This window comes from Schistocerca gregaria, chromosome 2 (genome assembly GCF_023897955.1).
Source record: "Schistocerca gregaria isolate iqSchGreg1 chromosome 2, iqSchGreg1.2, whole genome shotgun sequence".
NCBI lineage: Eukaryota > Metazoa > Arthropoda > Insecta > Orthoptera > Acrididae > Schistocerca > Schistocerca gregaria.
This window is the reverse complement of record NC_064921.1, coordinates 33351658-33374837: the sequence shown is the minus strand read 5'-3', so window position 1 is coordinate 33374837 and position 23180 is coordinate 33351658. Positions and strand designations below refer to the sequence as shown.

Sequence of the window (23180 nt, the reverse complement as noted above, 5' to 3'; positions counted from 1 at the left end):
AAAGAATATGATGTTGAATTGAGAACAACTTCACTTCATTTATTCACATATTGTGTAACACGGATGCTACAATGAAGAAAACTTAGTTATGTAAAACAAAAGAAACCATATGTTACCTGAGATAAAAAATATTTACAATTTCTTCCGCTATTAACAATCATAAAGTTATAAATGGATGCTTACAATTAGTTGTTAAGCTCCTACTTTAAAAACAAAAGGATGAATTACTATTTGGTTCTTGTTTATCCACAACAACTTGATTAATATTTACAGATGTGTGTTGATAACAGTAACAAACCATGAGAATATTGGTATTTCAATTGGTATAATGATAAAAGAGGGTCCACAATCGAAATGTTCAAATAAAATTTTCTAGGTTATCAAGCTGCATCATTTCAAATAACAGAGTCCTGCCATATTGTGGGGCAATGAGCAGCAAGTTAGGATGTGTGCTGTAGATGCATGGACTGACACCAGTATTCCAGCCTGGCCCTAAGATAAAAGACATGATGCACTCAGTTAAGGACAAGACACCCCTTCGTGTGCCCGGTGCGTACGGCATCATTTGAAAATGTAGCAGCAGCTATATAGGTTAAACAAGTTGCAGAGCTGCTGAGCATTGTACAGAGCACAGGTGATATATTAAACAAGGGGGATTGGACAAGTCAGCCATAATTGAGCACGGCCTGGTAAATGGATTATTGGGATTCCGTTACAAAGGCGGCAACAGAGATTAGCATAAATACCAACCATTTTAACAAAGACCAGGGGTACACACTAAGTGTGGGCAGAGGGGCAGGTTTCAAAAGAAATCAAAGATAGGTGCTTGGAGATTGTAGGGAGGTGGGAGTGGCAGTTTCAAATATGGTGACTGCCTCTCATGCCACATGGTGTCACTGGTCCTACTGCTGTCTGGTGTTCCTGTGAGTCATCAAACTCACTTTCCACACACACACATCCCTTCAGCTGTCTCTGATTGGCGCCATGTGCTGCAAACATGCCTATACAAGCAGAAAACCATGCCAGATCCAGCAGTTAGTGGATTTTGTTCCTGGCAACAATGGCCAAGGTAACCAGATGTGTGTGTGTGTGTGTGTGTGTCACAAAAACTCCTACTAAACCCTAAACCAGTGGAGTGATTTCAACCAAAGCTGGTAAGCATCACGTGTCCTTTAGTGTCAGACAACAATCACTGTGAGGGTAAGAAACTCCTAGCCTAATTTCATTCAGGAGATATGACATCATAAACAATGACGTGTCAAAACCTGGTGCATCAAGCACTACATTTAAAAGTATTACTTCTGTGCTACTTACAGTATTCACAACAAAATTCACAGGCAGTATCCACATATGCAACTAAATGCACCTACATAAATAAGTATATCGTGGCACCATATCTAGTTCAGGAGATATAATGTCGTAAACACTGAAACATGTGAAAAACTGTTGCGTTGGGCATTACATTTAAATTACTACTCCTTTTCTACTAACTCTATTCACAACACAGTTTACAGACAACATCAACATTTGCCGCTGAATGTATTTACACAATTATATCATCGTATCACACACAGATCAGGAGAAATGACATCGTAAACACTGAGATACCCGAAAAATTGCCCATCATGCATGGAGTTTTAACATATTTATTCTTTACTATAAAACACTCATATAGTCGTGTCAGATTAAGAAAAGCCTGACACTGGCAGTGCTTTTCACAGCATCCAACTGTGAAGTGTGAATGGCTGTAGGTGAAAACAGTAATAATCAATAGAATTATGAAGAGGCATTTCCATAGAGATTTTTACAAATTTGAGTATAGACATGCGAAATAGCTGCACCCAGCGAACAGAAACTGTCCGGTATCAGGTTTCGTAATTTGGATACTGTACTTTTACACATTTCTACATTAGGCATCTATCTTTCCATGATTGTTTCATAATTTCAAAGTTATTTCATGCCTATATGGAAATGAAATTTTTTCAATACTTCACTACAAATACGGTTCATTTTTTTCTTTTTGTTTCTAATACAAAATTGGAAAATGAATACCCAGGCAATGCCTGTTTTCTTGGTATATATAAAAACAGGGTTTATTTGGTGTCACATTATGCCAGTGGGCCCTACAACCTCACCCAGCTGAAACTGATACTGAACGACAAGACATCCGGCACATGATCTAGTCACTTTAGGCAGTTCATGAGAATACAGATGTTTTCTTGATGGCAACTGAGAACTCTTCCAGATATATCATTAACTTTGATGAATGCTCACAATATTTTGTTAAATCTCTTCTATGTGTTAGGTTTGTGATTTGATGCTACAAACATGCTAAATAAATAAATTTTCTCACTTCCATTCCTGTGTTTCGTTTCCCTGCCGGGTACTTAAAGCACTTCATTCCACTTCTCTCTTCCCTTTTTCCTTCATTATCATCCTCCCACAACTTGTGGAAGCCATAGAGGTGCTTTGTGTTTTACAGTCTCAGTTTTATCTGTCATTATACATAACATAAATTGCAAATACTACAAAAGTGGAATTATCAAAGTAATACATACATCTGCTTCATCTTTATCTTCCTTTAGTAATGCAACAAGTGCTTCAACCTGTTCGACACTTTCAGTCATTTCTTCCATTGTCAGTATTGGAGGATCTTTCTTCTTGAACACTTCTAAGTCTTTTGCATGTATCAGCAACCTGTATGAAATAAAATTATCTAGAATAAGACATTATACAATAAAATATCATACACACTTTAATTTGTTTTATCTATGTCTTTGAATATCCAGAGAAAATATCTTTCATACATAAGCAAAGATAGGTGCTTGGAGATTGTAGGGAAGTGGGAGTGGCAGTTTCAAATATGGTGACTGCCTCTCATGCCACATGGTGTCACTGGTCCCACTGCTGTCTGGTGTTCCTGTGAGTCATCCAACTCGCTTTCCACACACACACATCCCTTCAGCTGTATGAAGGTTTCCTAAATTATTGGCTATAGCCTTATTCTCAATAGACATTTTAAATTCTATGTATCAAAGTATCCATGATTTCATGTAACATGTAGAAGAGTGCCATTATATGGATTTAAGAGATTTGAGAGATAACAACAATATGGGTGAGAAAAATGTGGATTTTTCAAAATACTGAGAATAATATTGAAAAATAGATCCAATATTTGAATTATAACATTCTTGATGTGTCATTGATGTTTTGTCTTTTCCTCCAGTAATACAAAATTTTAATACAAACTTGGGCAAAAACTAAAGAAACAACACTCAATGAGAAAGTTTGGGTACAATAATAAAAATTGACACTAGTACAACATGTATTCACCTAACATATTCATACACAAGACAAAAATTAGAAAAATAAGTTGCCAAGGACTTACTGGAACTAAAAATATAAGAAAAACTATATTTTATCGAAAACACAGCAGCTATGTAGGGTGTGAGTGTTCTACAACACCTTAGAATTTCAAGGGAATATTTGCCAGTATGAAGCAGAGTAATCACACAAAAAAGCTAGAAATTCAATCATTCATTTCTTTATGCAGTGTGATCCACAAATTCCGTCATGAAGAAAAGTACTCAGGAATGTGGCATTCATCAGCTGTGCAACTATGACAAGTGCAAATCTACTTAAACTGTGGAACTCTTCAGGCAGGAAATCAGATATGTAGATTAAGAAAATTAATTTAAGAACAGGGAAGTATACCAGATTAAATTAAAGAACAACTTCAGCATCTTCAAAAATGGAACTTATACGAGGTGAGATTGGAAAGTTTTTAAGAATGGGCTTGTAATTGTACAATGGTGGTACTTAAATGCTACTGTGATGCATCTCCTTCGAAATAGTCATCTTCTGACTGAACACATTGACTCCAACAGTGTTTCCACTTTTGGAAACATTCCTGGAATTTTTTTTTCCTGAAATGTGTTAAGGATGCTCTCCATATTTGCCTGGATGTCTTCAATCGAGTCAAATTGCTTCCCTTTCAATGAAACTTTTAGTAGGAAACAAGTAGAAGTCTACAGGGGCCAAACCAGGGGAATAGAATGGTTGTGGAAGCACAGGGATTTTGAATTTGGTCAAAAATTCAAAGATGGAGAAGGCACGATGAGCCGGAGCATTGTCTTGGGGTAGCAACCAACTATCTTTCCACAATGCATGCCTTTCCTTCCACACCATTTCGCGCAGACACTCAAGGACACATTTGTAATATTCCTGGTTAATTTTCTGTCCTCCAGGGTAAATTCAGGATGCACAACAGCAGTAGAATCGAAAAAAATCACTAACATTGTCTTCACCTTCGACCAACTTTGCTGTGATTTTTTCGGTCATGGTGAACCTGGAGACTTCCACAGTGAAGACTGCACTTTGGTTTCAGGATCATATCCATAGACCCACATTTTTGTCACCTGTAATGACCCTATTTAACAAATATGGTTCAATTTTAGTCTGATTAATCAGTTCTTGGCACACTTCAAGTCAGTATTGTCTCTGGTCACTTGACAACACTTTTGTAATGAATTTTGCGGACACTCAATGCTTGTTCAGATCTTCAGTTAAAATTGGCTGAACTGCATAGAAACTTAAATTAAGATCATCGGCCATCTCCCTAATTGTAAGTCTATGATCAGAGCACACTAAGTTGCAAACTTTCACAACATTTTCATTCGTTTTTGAGGTGGAAGGACAGACGGACCGTGGTTCATCCTAAAATGATTCGCAGGCGTTGTTAAATCTGTTGAATCAGGCAAAAAGTTTGACTGCCTCATACAATTATCTCCAAAAGCTGTTTTTAATATGGTAGTTCGTAAGTCTCAGAACCTGAGTTCTCCATTTTCAAACAAAACTCGTTGCTCCATTTCATGTACATTTTCACGCAGACAAAATCTGTCAACAAGCCCTAACAGACCCACACTCAATCAGCTGCCCCAATGAACTGAATAAAGGAAATGCAGTTTCCTGTCAGAGGGTGTTCAAGGACAAGGCAATGACTCACTCCCCACCCTCTGTGTACCTGCCCGCCAAACCAGTAAGCAGTAGTGGATTCATTCTTAAAACTTTACAATCACACCTCCAATGTAAACAAAATGGCCTATTATTTAACAAAGATAATACTTGCACAAATAACAAAAGGTGTTGTATGCACAAAGAATATGAAAGAAGTTTTCAATGGATCAAGGTGAATATTGAAGGGCATATGACGGTTTAAGGGAGATAATAGTAATGGAAGCAGAGTAGAAAATTCTGAATTAAATAAAACCATCTGGAGCAAAGTTTAATCAAATAACAACTGAAAAATAAGAGTACAAACAAAATTGAATGTCGTATAAACAAAATGAATGTAGAGAATTTATCAACTTTTATCAGTTGAAATGGCAGATAGTATTGTAGGTAGATTACAGAAGAAAGTGTTCATAGGGAAGCAGCTACAACAAGTGTAGCAGCAGGTAGAACAACACAACTATGATAAGAGAAAACAGAAACAGCAAGAGTGGCACAGAAACAACTGCACCATCAGGTGATACATCTGTCTACTTGCTGCTAGAGCAAGACCCACCATCAAGAAGTGAGGATTTTTAGTGGACACTGATGAAGACAGCACCTCCATAGCACAGCACGGAAGTGCTGTCAGATCAATTAAAATAAGTATCTGTTATGCGCTTAAGTGAACTTGGTTAACAGATGAGATGTTAACAATTACAAATATCCTGTGCTTTGTCATGACATCTTATTTTTGTAGAAAACTGTCTACTCATGGAGAAAGACGTATATTTTTGAAAGATGGTAACAACTATTGCTGTTTAAAATATTTGGAAAAGTTAGGAAAAGAAAGTAATTTTGAACTTTCTGCTGTAGAATAAACTTCAATGAAAACAATCATCATGTTCATCTACAGAAGGGCAAATTAAGACATAAAAATATTTTTTAATAAACTTGAAGGTAGTTGTGACAATTTCAGAGATGTGAACAAAACAGTTACAATTTTTAAAAAGTTTCAAAAGATAGAGATGATTTTATGGCATTATTTCCAACATACAACTTGCTCTCTATTACAAATCATCCCACCCCAGTCACAATTGTTTCCAGCACCACAAATAATATGCTATTGATAAAAATGGAAAGTTATGAATACTCAGCTAGAAATATCAACACAGGTTCCAGTGACCACTATGCACAGCTTCTTGAAATATCTTCAACATTGAGTTTAACTAAGCAAACAGAAACAGTGAAAACAGGAAACTTCAGCAATCAACACACTAAGCACTTTAGGAATCTACTAAGGAAAGATACATGGATTGATGTGTATAGATGTGAAAGCACAGATAAGTTCAAGACATTTGTGGATGTCTTCTTACATTATTCCCCATCAAAAAGCAGACAAGCAAACTTGTATGCTTAAGAGAAAAAAATGCTGATTGACAACAGATATAAGAAAGTCATGTGCTGAAAAGCAAAGAATATATGACATCTCCAAGCTTCCTGTAGTATCTAATGGGAACTCCATGCATATTTCAAAACATATAAAATTGGTGTGAATGGGAATGATATCCTTCATTTAAGCATGGTGCAAAATTCTGAATTTTTTCCTGTTCTCTGCCTCTCTCCTTTCCCACTTCCCACTCCCTCTGACCCCTGCCCCCCCCCCCCCCCCCCCCCCACCGCCCACACCCTGCCCCCTTCTTCCAAACCCACCAACTGCACTTTTCTACCCTGTCCCCACCAAAGTACTGCATGCTCCCAAAATCACCATTTACCTTCCCCCTACTAAGCTCCCCCTCCGTACCCCAGCCTACCACCAGATTGTTTTGCCCCTCAGACACAGTTGCTCACTGTCTGGCCTCAATGGCCAGACAGTGGTCACATGTATGCAAGTTGTGTTTGTGTGAATTTGTGCAAGTTGTCTTATGTTACAAAAAGGCCTCTTGGCCGAAAGCTCAACAGGTATAGCAGTCTTTTTGTTGTGTCAGTCAACATCTCCTCTATATGGTCAGTCCCAACCTTTTCTTTTCATAATATTGTCATACTTATTTTAGCAATATAAGTGAAAAAATTATTAGCCACTGAAATCAAACCTTTCACTAAAATTGTCAGGTATCATCTGAAAACACCAACCTAAATCCTGCTTCAGTCTTTCTCTTTCCACCAACACAGAAAGATCTCCTGTCAGTTAGAACTTTAAAAATGAACCACTCCACTGAAAGATCTAGCATCACAAGGAATCTTACCAAAATGTGTAGACTTATAGCTAAACCATTAGCCCATATTTGTAACAAATCATTTGAAATTAGAATTTTTCCATCATGCCTAAAAAGTGCCAGGCTCAAACCACTAACTCATAAAAGGTAAAAAGGATGCAGTGGTTAATTACATGCTCATTGCTCTGCTATCTATATTCTCAAAATCCACAAAAAAGAAAAAAAATCAAGAGAAATAGTAGATTTCCTGGAAAAGAAAAATGGTTTCAGGAAGGACCAATCAACTAATGCAGCAATTTTTGAACTTTTACATCAATTGCTTCAATAATAGTGAAAATGTCATTGGAATATGCCTAGAGCTCTCTAACGTTTTCAGTATCACAAATACCCTAAACTGCTGCCTTGGCACAACAACACAGGAATCAGAGGAACAACAAAGTAACCCTTAATGTGAAAAAGGCTAATAACATAAACTTCTGTATAAAGAAAAAACCGAATATGACGTAAAGTTCAAAATGAAACCATAGAGTGTGTAGCCAGCACAAAATTTTTGGGTATATATGTTGATCAACAATTAAAATGGAATGAACATATTAGGATGCTTGGGGAAAAAAATTTGCACAACATGCTATGCCTTATGAATATTAGTCACTGTGTGCAATAGTTCATGCCAGAGAATGACATACTTTGCACACAGGCATTCTATAATAAGCTATGGCATAACATTCTGAGGTGCAAATGCCCGAAATGGGAAATTGTGTTCAGACTGCAAAAACGAGCTATCAGAATAATGAGCAAGAGTCACAAAAGAGCACACTGCAGTGAGCTATTCAAAAAATGGGGTATTCTGACAGCCCCAAGTGAATATATCTTGCAAACTACAGTTTTATTCACAAAAATATTGATCAATATTTAGCAAGCAGCTGCATACATGTTCACCAAACCAGAAACAGTAATTGCTTGTACCTACACAGAATGAATAAAACTAAAACCCAAATCACTATGTTTTACCAAGGTGTCAAGATATATAATAAATTGCCAAAAGAAATCAAAAACATAAAAACTCTGTAAATTTAAAGCATTCCTTAAAGAACATTTATTAAAAAATAGTTTTTACTTGATTAGAGAATACATACAGCATGAAATTGGCATAAATAAATAAACAGGTTAATCAATTATAAATTGGACATTCTAGAGTGTAATTTACCCATACAAGTACTAGAGGAGTCTTGTGATATATTTCTTTTGATTGAAGCAGGTTCTTCTGCATTATGTAATTCAATGATAAATTGTGTGTGTAACACACATATATATATTTATTATGAATTTATTATATATAGCTTGTATTTCATTATCTTATGAGACAAAATAATGTACATTTGTATGTATAATGACGACATCCATACAAAGTAATTTGTTTACAGATGAATTAATAAATAAATCCAACAACTGTCAAAAGTACGCAGGCCAATGCAAATGGTTGAAGTGCACCACCAGAGTTTCAACAAATTAACTCAGCATTAATCAAAGCATGAAGCCAATAACAGCAGAGTGCCACAAGGCTCAGTGCCTGGACCTCTTATTTTTTTCTGTTATTTGAGAATGATTTGAAAAAATTCTGAGAAAATACCATTCAGTTTGCTGTGTGCTATTCGGCCTGAGTTTTAGTCAATAAGAAAGAAATGGAAATTCTCTAGTAGTCTACAACAGAGACAATTTAAAATACTGAAAACTGCCTCAACCACAAGTTGGTAGCAAATTCAAGTAAGAGGGCACTAAATTTTTGAAATGTGAAAAAAGGTGAGCAAACTGTTGAAATTCAGATATCTGATAAGGAGCTTTGGAGTGTAGATAAAGCAAGTGTCTTAGGTTTATGGCTCCAAAATGATCTTAAATGGCGACACACATTGAAAAAGTCTATAAGAAATTAAGAACTGCATGTTATGTAATAAGAGCATTAGAAGGATGCTGCAACAAAGATTTTCTGAAAACCGCATACTTTTCCCATATATACTTATCACTTGCAACTAAAATATGGAATTATTTTCTAGGGTCTCTTTTTTCTCAGCTGAAAGCTCTTTTGGCTACAAAAAAGGTTTGGAAGAACAAAGAAAGATGTAAAATCGAACAAAAGCTGTAGACCATTCTTTGAAAAGCTGGAAATCTTCCTACTTCCATCTATTCATGTGTATGGGGGGAAAATAGCACACTTCACTTCATCCATGTAATGCTACACAAAAGCAAAATTTTCCTACAGAGTCAATGAACACCAGCCTAAATAAAGAAGGAACCCTACACTGTGAGAAATTTATTTATAATAAGCTTTCTGCACAAATTAAATCAATACATGATCTGACAAAGTTCATGTTAGCTCTAAGGCATATTTGACTCATCATTGTTTGTATAGGCTGCTTGAGATTCTTCAGGAAGTACACTAAATATTTGTGTCAGTACATTAGTGATGTATTATATAAATGGTTCTAGTCCTAAAGTACCTTAATGATCTACCATTCAGACCTTACTGTAACACAAATATCAATCTACCTCTGCAGCATATGTTCTTTCTAGTTTTACAGTCTGTTCTCTCACCTATTGTACATTATATATATGCTGTACATTATACTTTAATGCACATTTAATGTCAAATACTGTAATTAATGTAAATTTAAACCATCTTTTACATCTTGTTATACACTGACTTATCCTACACTAGAACGTGAAATTTGTGTATTACATGATTACCTGGACCAATAAAGATCTGATCTAACCTAATTTGTATATAGCATATTCATCTAACCTAATTTGTTTATAACATATTCATGATCTGGACTGAGGGTTAGAACACCCTAACCACATTCCTCCAGAATCTCAACACCTTATCCCCCATTCACTTCACCTGATCCTTGAAACCCAATAAGCCCCCTCAAGGATGCCTACATCAGTACCTCTGTCCCACACCAAGCCTGCCAACCATTCCATACCATGAAGTCCCTTCCACACAGCCTAGCAATCTGTGGCCATCATTTCTGTAGTGATGAACAGCCCCTCTTCAAACTTTACCAAGGGTCTCACCGAGGGCTTCACTGACTGAAATTACCCTCTCAATCTAGTACAGAAACAGATCTCCTGTGGCTTGTCTCTCCAGCCATCTACTACCTCTGTTGTGTACATAGTTCCGCGTAGTCAGCGAGTACACAACTTTTCCACTAGAGCGCACCCCGCTAAGCACAACAGCGCTTGCACAGCGCTCGCCCGTCTCCGCACTACGAGATGGCGCTGTCTTTGAGACGGACCAAATTCTGCTTCCACCTATCCGTGTATTAATATGTAACACAGCCAATGAGATTGCTGCTAACGTAGAACCTTTTCTCCTCGCGGATCACACTTGCGCAGTGATACTTTAACGCGCGAGGTATTATAACGAGTGTACAGACCTCCGATTAGTCAGTCTGCATTAGTCTGTACCAGTCTATAGTCAAGTTTTAGTCTGCACCTAATAAGATTATCATATTCCTGTACATAGCCATGAAGAGAAATGTATAGACACTTTGTCAAGTATCAGAGATATGAGAGAATAAGATTAACATACTAAGACCAAAGGAACTTCAGATTGTCAATTGTAAACAGCATCCAGAATCAAGTTAAGTTATTTCTCTGCTTTTTATTATTTTAATAAATGTGTGTGAAAATTAATCAAGTTCTGTTTAAAGTTGGTCACCGTCAATCTGCTACTCTAAGCGTGCAAGTGGAATTTCTATCGTCTGACCTAACGGCAGAAGATAAACACGCGACGATAAGACCACGAGACATACTGCTGACACTCGCCTACTCCATTAGAGCGACAAGTCAAATAATCTGATGGTGTGTGTACTGAAGGCCTTACAGTACGCGCACCACAACCTCCCACATACCTACCATACAGGCACAAAGGAGGAATCCTCTCTCAGAACTATGCAGGATAGGAGCAACTGAATCACATTCTCTGCTGGGATTTACACTATGAATCTCATTCTCTGCTGGGATTTGGACTATCTTTCATCAGGCCCCAAAAATGAGGCATAACCAACACACATTTCTTCCCACCCCTCCCATAGAGATAAATGCCACACACTAAACCCTGCAATATCCTTTGTTTACCATTTCTTCTGTTTTGGTATGTATGCTTGGGTTGATTACAATACTAGTGTCATCTGCAAAAAGAACTAATTCAGCTAGTTGCATATTGGAATGGAAAATCATTTACTTGTACTGGATGAGGTACAGTAGTGGACATAAGATTGAGCATGGGGCAGCCATATGTGATTCCCACCCCAGGACCGAACTGTGTCCCCAGACTCTTTAGGTTGAATTACTAAGAACAACTTTCTGCATTCTTTTGGTTACATATGGTATTACCCATTGGTACATGTCAGCAGTGACATCTCTCTTATCACCTTTCTTCACGAGGGGTCCAAGTTACTAAGTAAGTATATGTTGTCACTAATATAGTGCAACATTGATAATAGAGTTCATAAATCACTAACAGGGTACAAACATATTTTAATTAACTTGTGCTTAACCTTGTCCTTAAAAAGACATACAGGGATTTCTCTATATTATTAACAACCTGTTACAGAACTGCCTTTCATCAGCAAGTGGATTTTGACCTGTAACCCATTTATTAGTTGGTATCCTATGTCCTACATTATGTAAGCAGCAGTCTGAAAAACTGTGTAATCACCTTTTGTAATAATCTGAAGTTTTGCAAACTGCCCCACCACCTTTACATAGTTTTGCAAAATGAAAACTTCTGCTACAACATAAGTTAAAGAAACTTTAATTAAAATTGGAGCAGCCAAGATGTTCACAGTATTTGAGTGAAACAAGTAAAAATGAAGAAAAAGTTACATGCAATTTGTGGCTGCCCTACAATATCAAGGTCTAATGGTTACCATTCCACTGCTGGCAAATGCCTGCACTTTCTAAAGAAGCTTTGATGCCACATCCACCTTTGTGTAATAAAGCTGGTTTCTGGAGTCATGCCTGATTAAAATATATAAACAATCATTATTATTTTGAATATATGTTACTTACTTTTCTATTATGTTTTAAATTTTTATTTTACATTTTAAATAAATGCTTTTTCTTGTTTTTGTTTTTTTAGATCACTGCTTCTCATATGGGAATTTTGTTAATTAAAAATAGTAAGTGACTCATTATTATGATACAAAATGATTACAATAATGATAAGGTGAAGACAAATGCTTAAAACATAACATTTTACACACCAAGCACATACAGTGAATGAAATTCCTTCACACAAGACACACAATGGACAACACAATTTAAAACAAAATTGAATAAGATTGTCAAATCATGGGCAATACATGAAATATCCTTATTTGTACTAGCCATATTTCAGTATACTGGGACACCTCAGTGTAAAGAATTGATAATGTAAGGGTGCAGCATTTAAATCTGGACAAATGTCAATTTTAATTTCCGACCATAGCACAGTTCCACCAGAGGTCTGGACTGGCATTCTTGAAAGCCTTAGGCATCTAGTAATGAAACTCAGAAATTCAAAATTGCCGAGATGTTATGGACAAGTGTGGAGTACAAGCAAAGAGCCACACTTATCAAAAGTCTTCACACTGGGCATTCACCCACTGAAATAGTTCGATTACTCAGGTATCTGAGATCAACTTTTTACAATATTGTGGCCAAGTGTAATGCTTCTGAGAAGCCTGGGGAAGGTTCCTTCAGCCAGGCGAGGAAACCTCATTTGAGAAAACACATGTCACAGACTGCAGCAGTCACCGACAACGCCCAGGTGCCACTTTTTGGATGACCTGTGGCAATTGCTGAGGAAATTCGTGTCAATATTGAATGTCAGTGAGTTAAAAGCACGTTTTATGGCAGTGGATGATCTCATGTGAGCCATTTAGTCAAAAACTGGGTCTCGGATAATATCGACATGTTCTGGTCAAAGGAGTTCTGGACCCTGTATAGCCAATAAGATGAGGCAACCTAGTGTCACACCTCTACACATCGCTGTCAAAGCAATATTCAGGAATATGGCCAGTGCTGTTTTAAAAAGTGCTTGTGATCACTTCTGAACAAGATCGGAGGCAGTCATTGTGGCTGAAAGGAGTTACAATGAGTAATGTTACTCTTGAAATATACCACTACTTACTCGTTTTCATTTGTATTTTGTTTTAATAAATTTGCTTTCTAAAGAAATTTCATTTGTCCAGATTTAAATGCTGCACCCTGTAGTAGTGTCTGCAGCTTGATTAGATTGTTTCTCAAGTGGAGGCTGACACAATAATCATTCAATATAACTACCTCTGGAAATCGGCTCACAAATTTCTTCCAACATCAAAAGCTATTTACATGCAATGGCTGTACCTCTCTCATTGTGCCTTTTGGGATCAGCAAATGAACAAGTTCCTTGTTCTCAGGAACAGGGCTCAAAATGGTTTTTCCATACCGAATGCCCCAAAAATCTACCAGATTTTTCTCCCACACTGGGAAAAAAAACTTCTGTCAAATATCTCTTGATAGGGCCATGGTCAGATATTAGTTTACCAGATTTCAATGGTATCATAAGCACTTTTGGGGCTTCAAAAAGAGAACCTAAAATTTTTCTTCCAAATTCTACATTTGTTTTGTTTTTTAAACCATGAAAACGGGGTAAGCAATTTGCCAGATACAGAGACTCGGCTCGAATCGTGCAAGCGAAGTTCTCTTCATGGCACATTTGCATACGGTCTCACAAAGATGATCTCAAACAGTCAAACAGCATACTTGCTGTCAGCAAATGCCAGTGTATTGAGGTGATTCATACAAATAAATACTGCTCAGTACACTATCTGTAGAGAACAGTCACTGTGACAAGTTCACAATAGTGATTTCAGGACTTGTTCCATATACCATTAGCTGTTTGTAAAAACTCTTATTTGAATATTACAAAGGGTTTGCTTCATGTGGTAAAAGGCCCTATTAGCACCTCCAGAGGCTGGTCTTGTCCAGTAGCCGCAGCCAGCAGTCCACGGAATTTTACCAACTAACAGTTCGTGTGGTACACGTCCATACAGCTAGCACATCACGAATCTGTTAACAGCTGCATATGCCAGTGTCACCAGCAGTCACGACCACCACTTGCTACTACTATGGAAGTGTACAACACCACGCAACTTCTAATCCTCACAACACTCTTTAAGACCTATCTCTCATGGAACTCCCTTTAGAATACTATGCAATGCATAGATTTCTGGACTTGGCCATCTCCACATGATCTTCTCTTCTTCACAGTATCTTTATATGTCAGTATTCACTGTACTTGCATTGTGGAATAAACTTGTTGGAAACCTGAGACCTTGTATTGCGTATGAAATACAGCTGCTTAGAAATAGGGAAACTGTCAACTGTTTAGTTAACCCAGTTACTATTTACTGAATGCTAATTGATGATTTCATCACAGTGCAACTATCTGAGAGGTCTATTAACTCATAGGAAATGGAACTGTAGGACACCATTGTAACACTGACTTGTGACACTATCATACAAAAAGATAATGGGCTATGAGTTAATGGATCAGACCTCCATGATGTAGCAATGGCTGAAGATGATTGCGTATCAGAAACAATTGAGGAGTTCTTTATGCCAAGCAAAGTCCTTTCTTCAAAAGCTGGATTTAATTTTGTATATAAGAAATCTGCAGCTGACTTTTGAAACAACAGGAAGAAGGGGAAAGGTTGATTTATTTTGCAAAATCAGTTGAACGGCATAGCTGTATCACTAGGAATAGTAGTTCTTCACAATGGCTCAAAACTTATTAGGTTCTATGGATCATCAAATGGTTATCCATGATACTGATCTTCAAAAGTTGGGTCTGCAAATGAGAAGTAAAGTAAAGTTAAATAATTTCAAGACACACCTCAGATGGTTACTGCATTTTAGAAAGGCAACACAAAATAACAAAGTTCATACCTAGTAACTATATAACCAAGAAGAACATCACCATGAGATCACGCTAAGGAGCACATCAGGTTATTGGAGGTTGAAAATTTGTGCAACTCTGATCACAGTGGATTAAACCTGGAGTTGTGCTATGTTCAATGATTCCGTTTACAGTCCCTGCAGCTGGAAAATTGCTTGCTCTCTTCTCATAGTTTTAAAAGAAACCAAAGTTGAGACTGGACCTAGAATTCGTTTATCTCTTTTTGAAATGGCAAATGTTTTTCTCATGGCACCAAAATCTGGTAAACTAACATCTGGCCATGTCAAAATATATTTGACAATGTTTTCTTTCCCAGAGTAAGAGAAGTCTATGTATTATTGTTATAGTCTTGGGTGGCCAATGTTAAAGAACTGTTTCGAGTGTCACATCTGAGGACGAAAAACTTGTTTATCTGCTGATCCCAAAATGCTCAATATTGGTATGGCTGCTGAACACATACAGCTTTCACAGCTGATGAACTCTGTGAGACAATTTTCAGAGGTAGTTGCGATGAGGAACAATGTAATCAAGCTGCAAATACTAGTACAATATCATTTCTCTTCACTATGGTTTTATAGTGTACTGAAATAGATTTTCCAGTGTACTGAGATATACCTGGTACAAAACAGGATAAACTTCCTTTACTTTACTTCTATGGTCACATTTTTTTTTTTTCATCAGGCTACCAGTTTCAGTCTATAATGACCGTCTTCAGATATGTTTTATAAGAACAGATCTGAAAATGGTCATTATACACAGAAACCGGTAGTCTGATAAACAACAAAAATTTGTGACCATAGAAGTAAAGTAAAGGAAATTTATTCTATATTTGGTCTATGTTTTATTGGCAACCATATCGCAGCATGAAAACAGTATATTTAGAGTATTATCCATCAGAATTTAAGGATCCTGCCAAATTCTGTTTTGCATTGTGCAGAATAACATAAAGGAATTTTGTTCATTTTATAAGCACAGTATAAAAAAACATTTCTTTATAGATTATCACTAGTGTAATGATAATGTATCCCAATAATGAGTTATTTATTATTTTCAAATAACAAAAAAATCATTTGTGGCAAAAAAAAAGGAAAAAAGACCATACACATGAATTTCAAATGTAAAATATGATGGTTGCCCAGAAAGTAAAGCACTGCAATCTTCTTTCTTCAACAATTCTTTATTGAACTTAATAAGAATTACACACAAAAAAAAATGGTGTATCATCTACACAACCTATTCTTCCTCGTAATCTCCATCCTGTTCTATGGCCTTCCTCCAGTGCGAAACAGGGGTGTGTATGCCCTGTCGGTACCAATCCTTCTCCCTGCGGCAGAGCCAGAGCTTCACTGTGGTGAATCACCTCCTCATCATCGACAAAATTTCTTCCACGAATGGCATACTTTACTGGCCCAAACAAGTGGATGTCTGAAGGGGCCTGGTTAGACCTGTAGGGTGGATGGGGTAACACTGCCCAACCCTGTTTTGCAAAGTGCTCATCAGTCCTCAGAGTTGTGTGGATCTGAGTGTTATCATGTTGCAGCAAAACATCTCCTGGGTTGCTGTGGCGCAGAAGTCACCAGAAGTGTGTCTCGACTTTTGTTAATGTTTTGACATGAATTAGTTGTACTGCCTCTTGGCATCACATCAATAAAAATCACATCTTCACAGTCCCGGAACACGGTGATCATAACCTTACCGGCAGAAGTAGCTGCTTTGAATTTTTCATCACCGGTCACAATCTCAGCTTCAAAATGTTGCAACAAATCAAAATAAATGTTTTTTCCGTGCAATTTGCAATTCAATATTAGACACTGTGGGACCTATCTTGCACACACTTCTAAATACCCAATACTGCAGATAATTGCATCCACACTTCCTTTGCTGATTGACAGACATAGCACCAAGTACCAAGTTGTAATTAATCTGTCCTGACGAATGACAACATCAGCTCCCTGCAGTATGTCAGATGTGACAGTCGTGGATGGCCTCCCTGACCACTGCAAATTGTGGAGCTCTTCCAAATCGCCTTCTGATGACCTGACCCTCCCTGTCCAGTGACTAACTGTACTTCTGTTGACAGCAGATGCTCCATAGACTTTGCACAAGTGTTTGTGAATATTCCCCACAATTTCTTTCTCTGCAGTGAGAAATTCAATGACAGCATGTTGCTTGTAATGTACATCACCTACAGATGTCATTTTGAAACTGTCCTGCAGATAAGCTATCTATCAGAAGTGACAGACACTTGGCACGCTCATTCAGGAGACTTCAATTTGTAGCAATGTTTTCGACTGAGAAAAAAAATGTGGTGCATTTCTTTCTGGTTAACTCTTGTAATTTAAAACATAAAACAAAAATAAGTAAAACAAATATTTAGAATAATATAGAATGTTTAGATGTGTTAATTATGTATGTTGACAATATACCAACAGCACATTGTGTACAAATTATTTTCCAAAAATGGCACTTCAGAAACCGGCTTTGTTACACATGGATGGATGTTGTATAAAAGCTTCTTTAATTTATGTTCTAACAAAAATTTTCATTTCGGAAAATTAATTGATGGAGGTGAGGCTAGTTTTCAAAATTTCACATTGTTGCAAAAATTGGTTAAATAGTTTTCAAGAATGTTAATTACATTTCACCTTTTATATGAAACACGTTTCATATTTCATGGCTTTGAAGATATGTCCCCTACACCAAATAAATTTTTGATATGAATTTTGCTTCCTAAAAGTGAAATTGTGAAAAAAACTATTGCATTTTTTGATCACTCTTACATACCAACCATGTTTCATCAAAATTGTTTATATAGATCTGGGAATGTTCCCTTGTACATGAGGTAATCTGGGAATGCTCTCTTGTATGTGAGGTAATTTTCTTGAAAAACTGTTACTAATGACCATAAAACTCTTGATGACATATTCTGGTGAATAAATTTGCTTTCAGGAACAGTTTAATTCTGAACTGCCATTGAAATCGATATCTAAAAAGCGAAACTATGTATTACTATGCACTGACTCATTCACATTGTTCAATTCTACATTCCTTAATCCTGCCACATGAAGTAAATGCTTATAACTGATGTACTGCATTTCTAGTAACAACACTATTATATGACTGTAATACAACTTTTGGTTTTGACTCTTTGTCCACAACCAGAAGTGAAGATACAAAACACCTAAAATAAATCACACTTACTTGGCTTCCAGCTCAGCTGTCTTAGCACGAAGAGCAGTTTCTACCTCTTCGCGGCGGTGAGCCAGCCTTGTCAGACTTAGTTCTAAAACTGACTCCATATCATCAGGCCAAAGGAATACTCGCCCATTTAAGTCAATGTCATCCACTAAAAAAAGAACGCAATGTAGCAAAATTCAAGAACATTGTGCCTTCATTTAGTACAATACAATAAAATGAACAATTGTGACTAAACAAGCTATACAATAACTAAAGTAGGAAGAATTTACATAATGAATACTTAGTCACAAATCCTGTGAAAGTCTCATTCAATATTCCAAGAAATTTCATTAATCTCTTAGAAGTAAATTCAATGGTACTTCTAATGAATGAATGTAACAATGATGAAATATTGTTCGTGAGAAAACTTATCATTTTAAAATCCATAACTACAAACCACTAACCCTCAATATCAAAATTCAATGGAAGAAGTTTTTTATAATGTTAGGTAGATGTTGCTGAGAATTATACAGAGTGTCCCACTATAAAGAGACCCCACAAACATACATTTGCTTATATTAAAGCATTTGCATAAAAATCAGGAAATGAAACAAAATGAAAATGTCATACCTCATTCATGGGGAAATGAAGGTGAATGACAAAAGGTACTGGAGGTGACCACCCTTGGCTTGTAAACACAGTTGAACACGATGCTGCAGATGTTTGAATGTTGCTGCCAAAACCTCTTCCTGAATTTCACAGATGATGATGTCTCATAGATCTTCCAAGTTGTGTGTAGACCTGGCCCTTCTCAGCCACACCAGAGGAACAAATCAGGTGGTGTTAAATCAGGTGACCTTGGGGGCCACAGTCCTTTTTAAATTACTATGCCATGGAAAAAAAATCCGACCTCAGCCACAGTCAATCAAGATATGTGGCATGAGGCACCATCCTGTTGGTACCAGGCAAGGGAAAGTTCCCATAGTCCAACCAGTTCACAAATTCCCAAAACTTCTATATGTCCATCCTTTTAGCAGGAGGTATCTAGAACAACAGCCGTTTACTATTGACAAAAAATAAAAACACTTACAGCGGTCTTTATGATTTTGTTTCATTTTATAGCTACCAGTTTCAACGCTTCATAGCGACATCTTCAGGCTCTTCTTGATGCGATACAGGTTGATATGATCCCCATGCATTACCCACCAGCAGCCAGCATTACTAGATATGCAGATAATGTGTCAGCACTCCAACCATCAACTGCCAGTTGGCAGTAGACTCGAAAAAAAATTGGTCTAATGATATGACACCGTGATATTGCACAGAACAAGCCAATCTTTTGTGAATGGTAGGTGTTGCTTGAACTGTGCAGGTGGAGTTTTTTTACACCATAAATGTGTATTCTGAGAGTTTACATAGCCAGAGAGGTAGAACCACGTGTACTGCAAGATTCCTGACCACTGGACAATAAATTGCTGAAACCAAGGGCAAAATGTAATGTGTTTGTCTTTGTCATTGACATTCAGTTCCTGAACAACTGTAAACCTGTATGGATACATACAGGCTTTCATCGCAGCTCTGTGAGATACGGTCCATGACATTCCACATTCTTGAATGACATTCCACATTCCTGAGATAAACACTGAACAGACTTTGCAGGAGAGGCCAACAATCAGTCACTTTTCTTCCGATAATGGTGGTCATCCCCCACCGCAAAGACCCCGCCACGGAGATCCGACACTGTTCCAATGCTCTCCGTCTTGTTTACTACCTTTTGTACGCAGCATTTAGAGGGTGCATGCTGGTCACCAAACTGTTCAACACACATTCACCAACATGTGTTAATAGAACCAGTAATACTATGTCGTTTCACAAGAAACACGTAGAATAGTGATACATTTGTCACTAAACAGAGGTCCAGCCACAGCGACATGCACAAACATAGTGTTCCATAGAACAATGGTGGAGAGTGCAGTGTTGCCATGTCAAATGTCACAAATTGCACAATGCAATTTCAGCGGAATTGCTACATGTGTTAGTGGGGTCTCCTTCAAGTGGGTTACTATGTCTGTGGGTACAAAGAAAACACTGTCTGAAGTGAAGAATCACATAATAAAGCAGAATATTATTATCGCTTTTCTAGACAGCTGTCATACAGTGTAAACCAACAGAGCGTCACCGTATGCCACAAAAGGGGTATCAATTTGGCTTAAAACTGGCTCACAATAAATATTTAGTGATGCTACAATGAAGGTACAGTTTTCTATTTAGGAACTGGAGCAATATTTTCTCAGAGTTGCTTTGCAGAGCTACAAGACTAAATACCATTCTGACTATAGATACCATTTGAAGGAAGAGTTACCTTTATAATTGTTCGACACAAAGAATCTTGGCTGCCTGTTACAGAATCATAATACTGCACTATGAGTATTTCTAACAATATAAGGGCAAGTCATATACATTCAAATCAACACTACAAATGCATTCTTGTATGCATAATGAATTGAGTATTAACACAAAATACGGAATAATAAGAAGACATCATCAGGCAGTATCTGTATTAGCAAAGCAACACACCAGTAATAAGAAACAGACAAAAGAAAGTACATATATTTTTCATTAGATTACAACCAAAGCCCAAAACCTTGCCACAATGGTAATGTCGGGCCCTGTCAGACCACTGAAGTTAAGCACTGTTGGCCTCGGTTAGCACTCGGATGCGACACTGTTCGGTTCTGCCGAGTACTGTCAGCGAGCGGGATGCACTCGGCCCTTGCGAGACCAATTGAGGGGCTACTTGACTGAGAAGTAGTGGCACCAGTCACCAAATCTGACAATAGCTGGGAGAGCAATGTGTTGGCCATGTAACCCTCCGTATCCACATCTGATGATGCCTAAGGGCTGAGGGTGACACTGCGTCTGGTTGGTACCATTAGGCCTTCGAGGCCTGGTTGGACAGTGTTTACTTTGATTCACGACCCCAGATTCCTCATTTTCTAGGAGAAGTAAAAACGAAAACTTGACAGTGTTTGTAATGTATTTGTAAAAGTACCTTTGAAATTATAAAATAGTCAAACAAAGAAATATGTATAAATAAAATAGAAAGAGACTTCCACATGGGAAAAATATATTTAAAACAAAGATTCCAAGACTTATCAAGCGGGAAAGCGCCGGCAGACAGGCACAATGAACAAAACGCACGCACACACACACACACACACACACACACACACACACACACACACACACACACACACACACACACACACACAGAATTACTAGATATCGCAACCGATGGTTGCTTCTTCAGGAAAGAGGCAAGGAGAGGGAAAGACGAAAGGATGTGGGTTTTAAGGGAGAGGGTAAGGACTCATTCCAATCCCGGGAGTGGAGAGACTTCCCTTAGGGGGAAAAAAGGACAGGTGTACACTCGCACACACACACATATGCATCCGCACATAGACATACCCTCCTGGAAATTGAAATAAGAACACCGTGAATATATTGTCACAGGAACGGGAAACTTTATTGACACATTCCTGGGGTCAGATACATCACATGAACACACTGACAGAACCACAGGCACATAGACACAGGCAACAGAGCATGCACAATGTCGGCACTAGTACAGTGCATATCCACCTTTCGCAGCAATGCAGCCTGCTATTCTCCCATGGAGACGATCGTGGAGATGCCGGATGTAGTCCTGTGGAACGGCTTGCCATGCCATTTCCACTTGGCACCTCAGTTTGACCAGCGTTCGTGCTGGACGTGCTGACCCCGTGAGACGATGCTTCATCCAGTCCCAAACATGCTCAATGGGGGACAGATCCGGAGATCTTGCTGGCCAGGGTAGTTGACTTACACCTTCTAGAGCACGTTGGGTGGCACGGGATACATGCGGACGTGCATTGTCCTGTTGGAACAGCAAGTTCCCTTGCCGGTCTAGGAATGGTAGAACGATGGGTTCGATGACGGTTTGGATGTACCGTGTACTATTCAGTGTCCCCTCGATGATCACCAGAGGTGTACGGCCAGTGTAGGAGATCGCTCCCCACACCATGATGCCGGGTGTTGGCCCTGTGTGCCTCTGTCGTATGCAGTCCTGATTGTGGCGCTCACCTGCACGGCGCCAAACACGCATACGACCATCATTGGCACCAAGGCAGAAGCGACTCTCATCGCTGAAGATGACACGTCTCCATTCGTCCCTCCATTCACGCCTGTCGTGACACCACTGGAGGCGGGCCGCACGATGTTGGGGCGTGAGCGGAAGACGGCCTAACGGTGTGCGGGACCGTAGCCCAGCTAAATGGAGATGGTTGCGAATGGTCCTCGCCGATACCCCAGGAGAAACAGTGTCCCTAATTTGCTGGGAAGTGGCGGTGCGGTCCCCTACGGCACTGCGTAGGATCCTACGGTCTTGGTGTGCATCCGTGCGTCGCTGCGGTCCGGTCCCAGGTCGACGGGCACGTGCACCTTCCGCCGACCACTGGCGACAACATCGATGTACCGTGGAGACCTCACGCCCCACGTGTTGAGCAATTCGGCGGTACGTCCACCCGGCCTCCCGCATGCCCACTATACGCCCTCGCTCAAAGTCCGTCAACTGCACATACGGTTCACGTCCACGCTGTCGCGGCATGCTACCAGTGTTAAAGACTGCGATGGAGCTCCATATGCCACAGCAAACTCGCTGACACTGACGGCGGCGGTGCACAAATGCTGCGCAGCTAGCGCTATTCGACGGCCAACACCGCGGTTCCTGGTGTGTCCGCTGTGCCGTGCGTGTGATCATTGCTTGTACAGCCCTC

At 38.6% G+C, this 23180-nt stretch overlaps 1 protein-coding gene across 1 annotated transcript in view; it reads right to left on the bottom strand.

Moving 5' to 3' along the window:
* LOC126336262 (dynein axonemal heavy chain 3) overlaps positions 1-23180 on the bottom strand; it is a 1127841-nt gene that overhangs the window by 911438 nt on the left and 193223 nt on the right. Inside the window, exons 14-15 of the mRNA XM_049999758.1 lie at positions 18391-18535; positions 2559-2697 (exon numbers count right to left, since the gene is read on the bottom strand). Of these exons, the coding sequence (XP_049855715.1) occupies positions 2559-2697; positions 18391-18535 (284 nt within the window). The remainder of the gene's footprint in view (positions 1-2558; positions 2698-18390; positions 18536-23180) is intronic.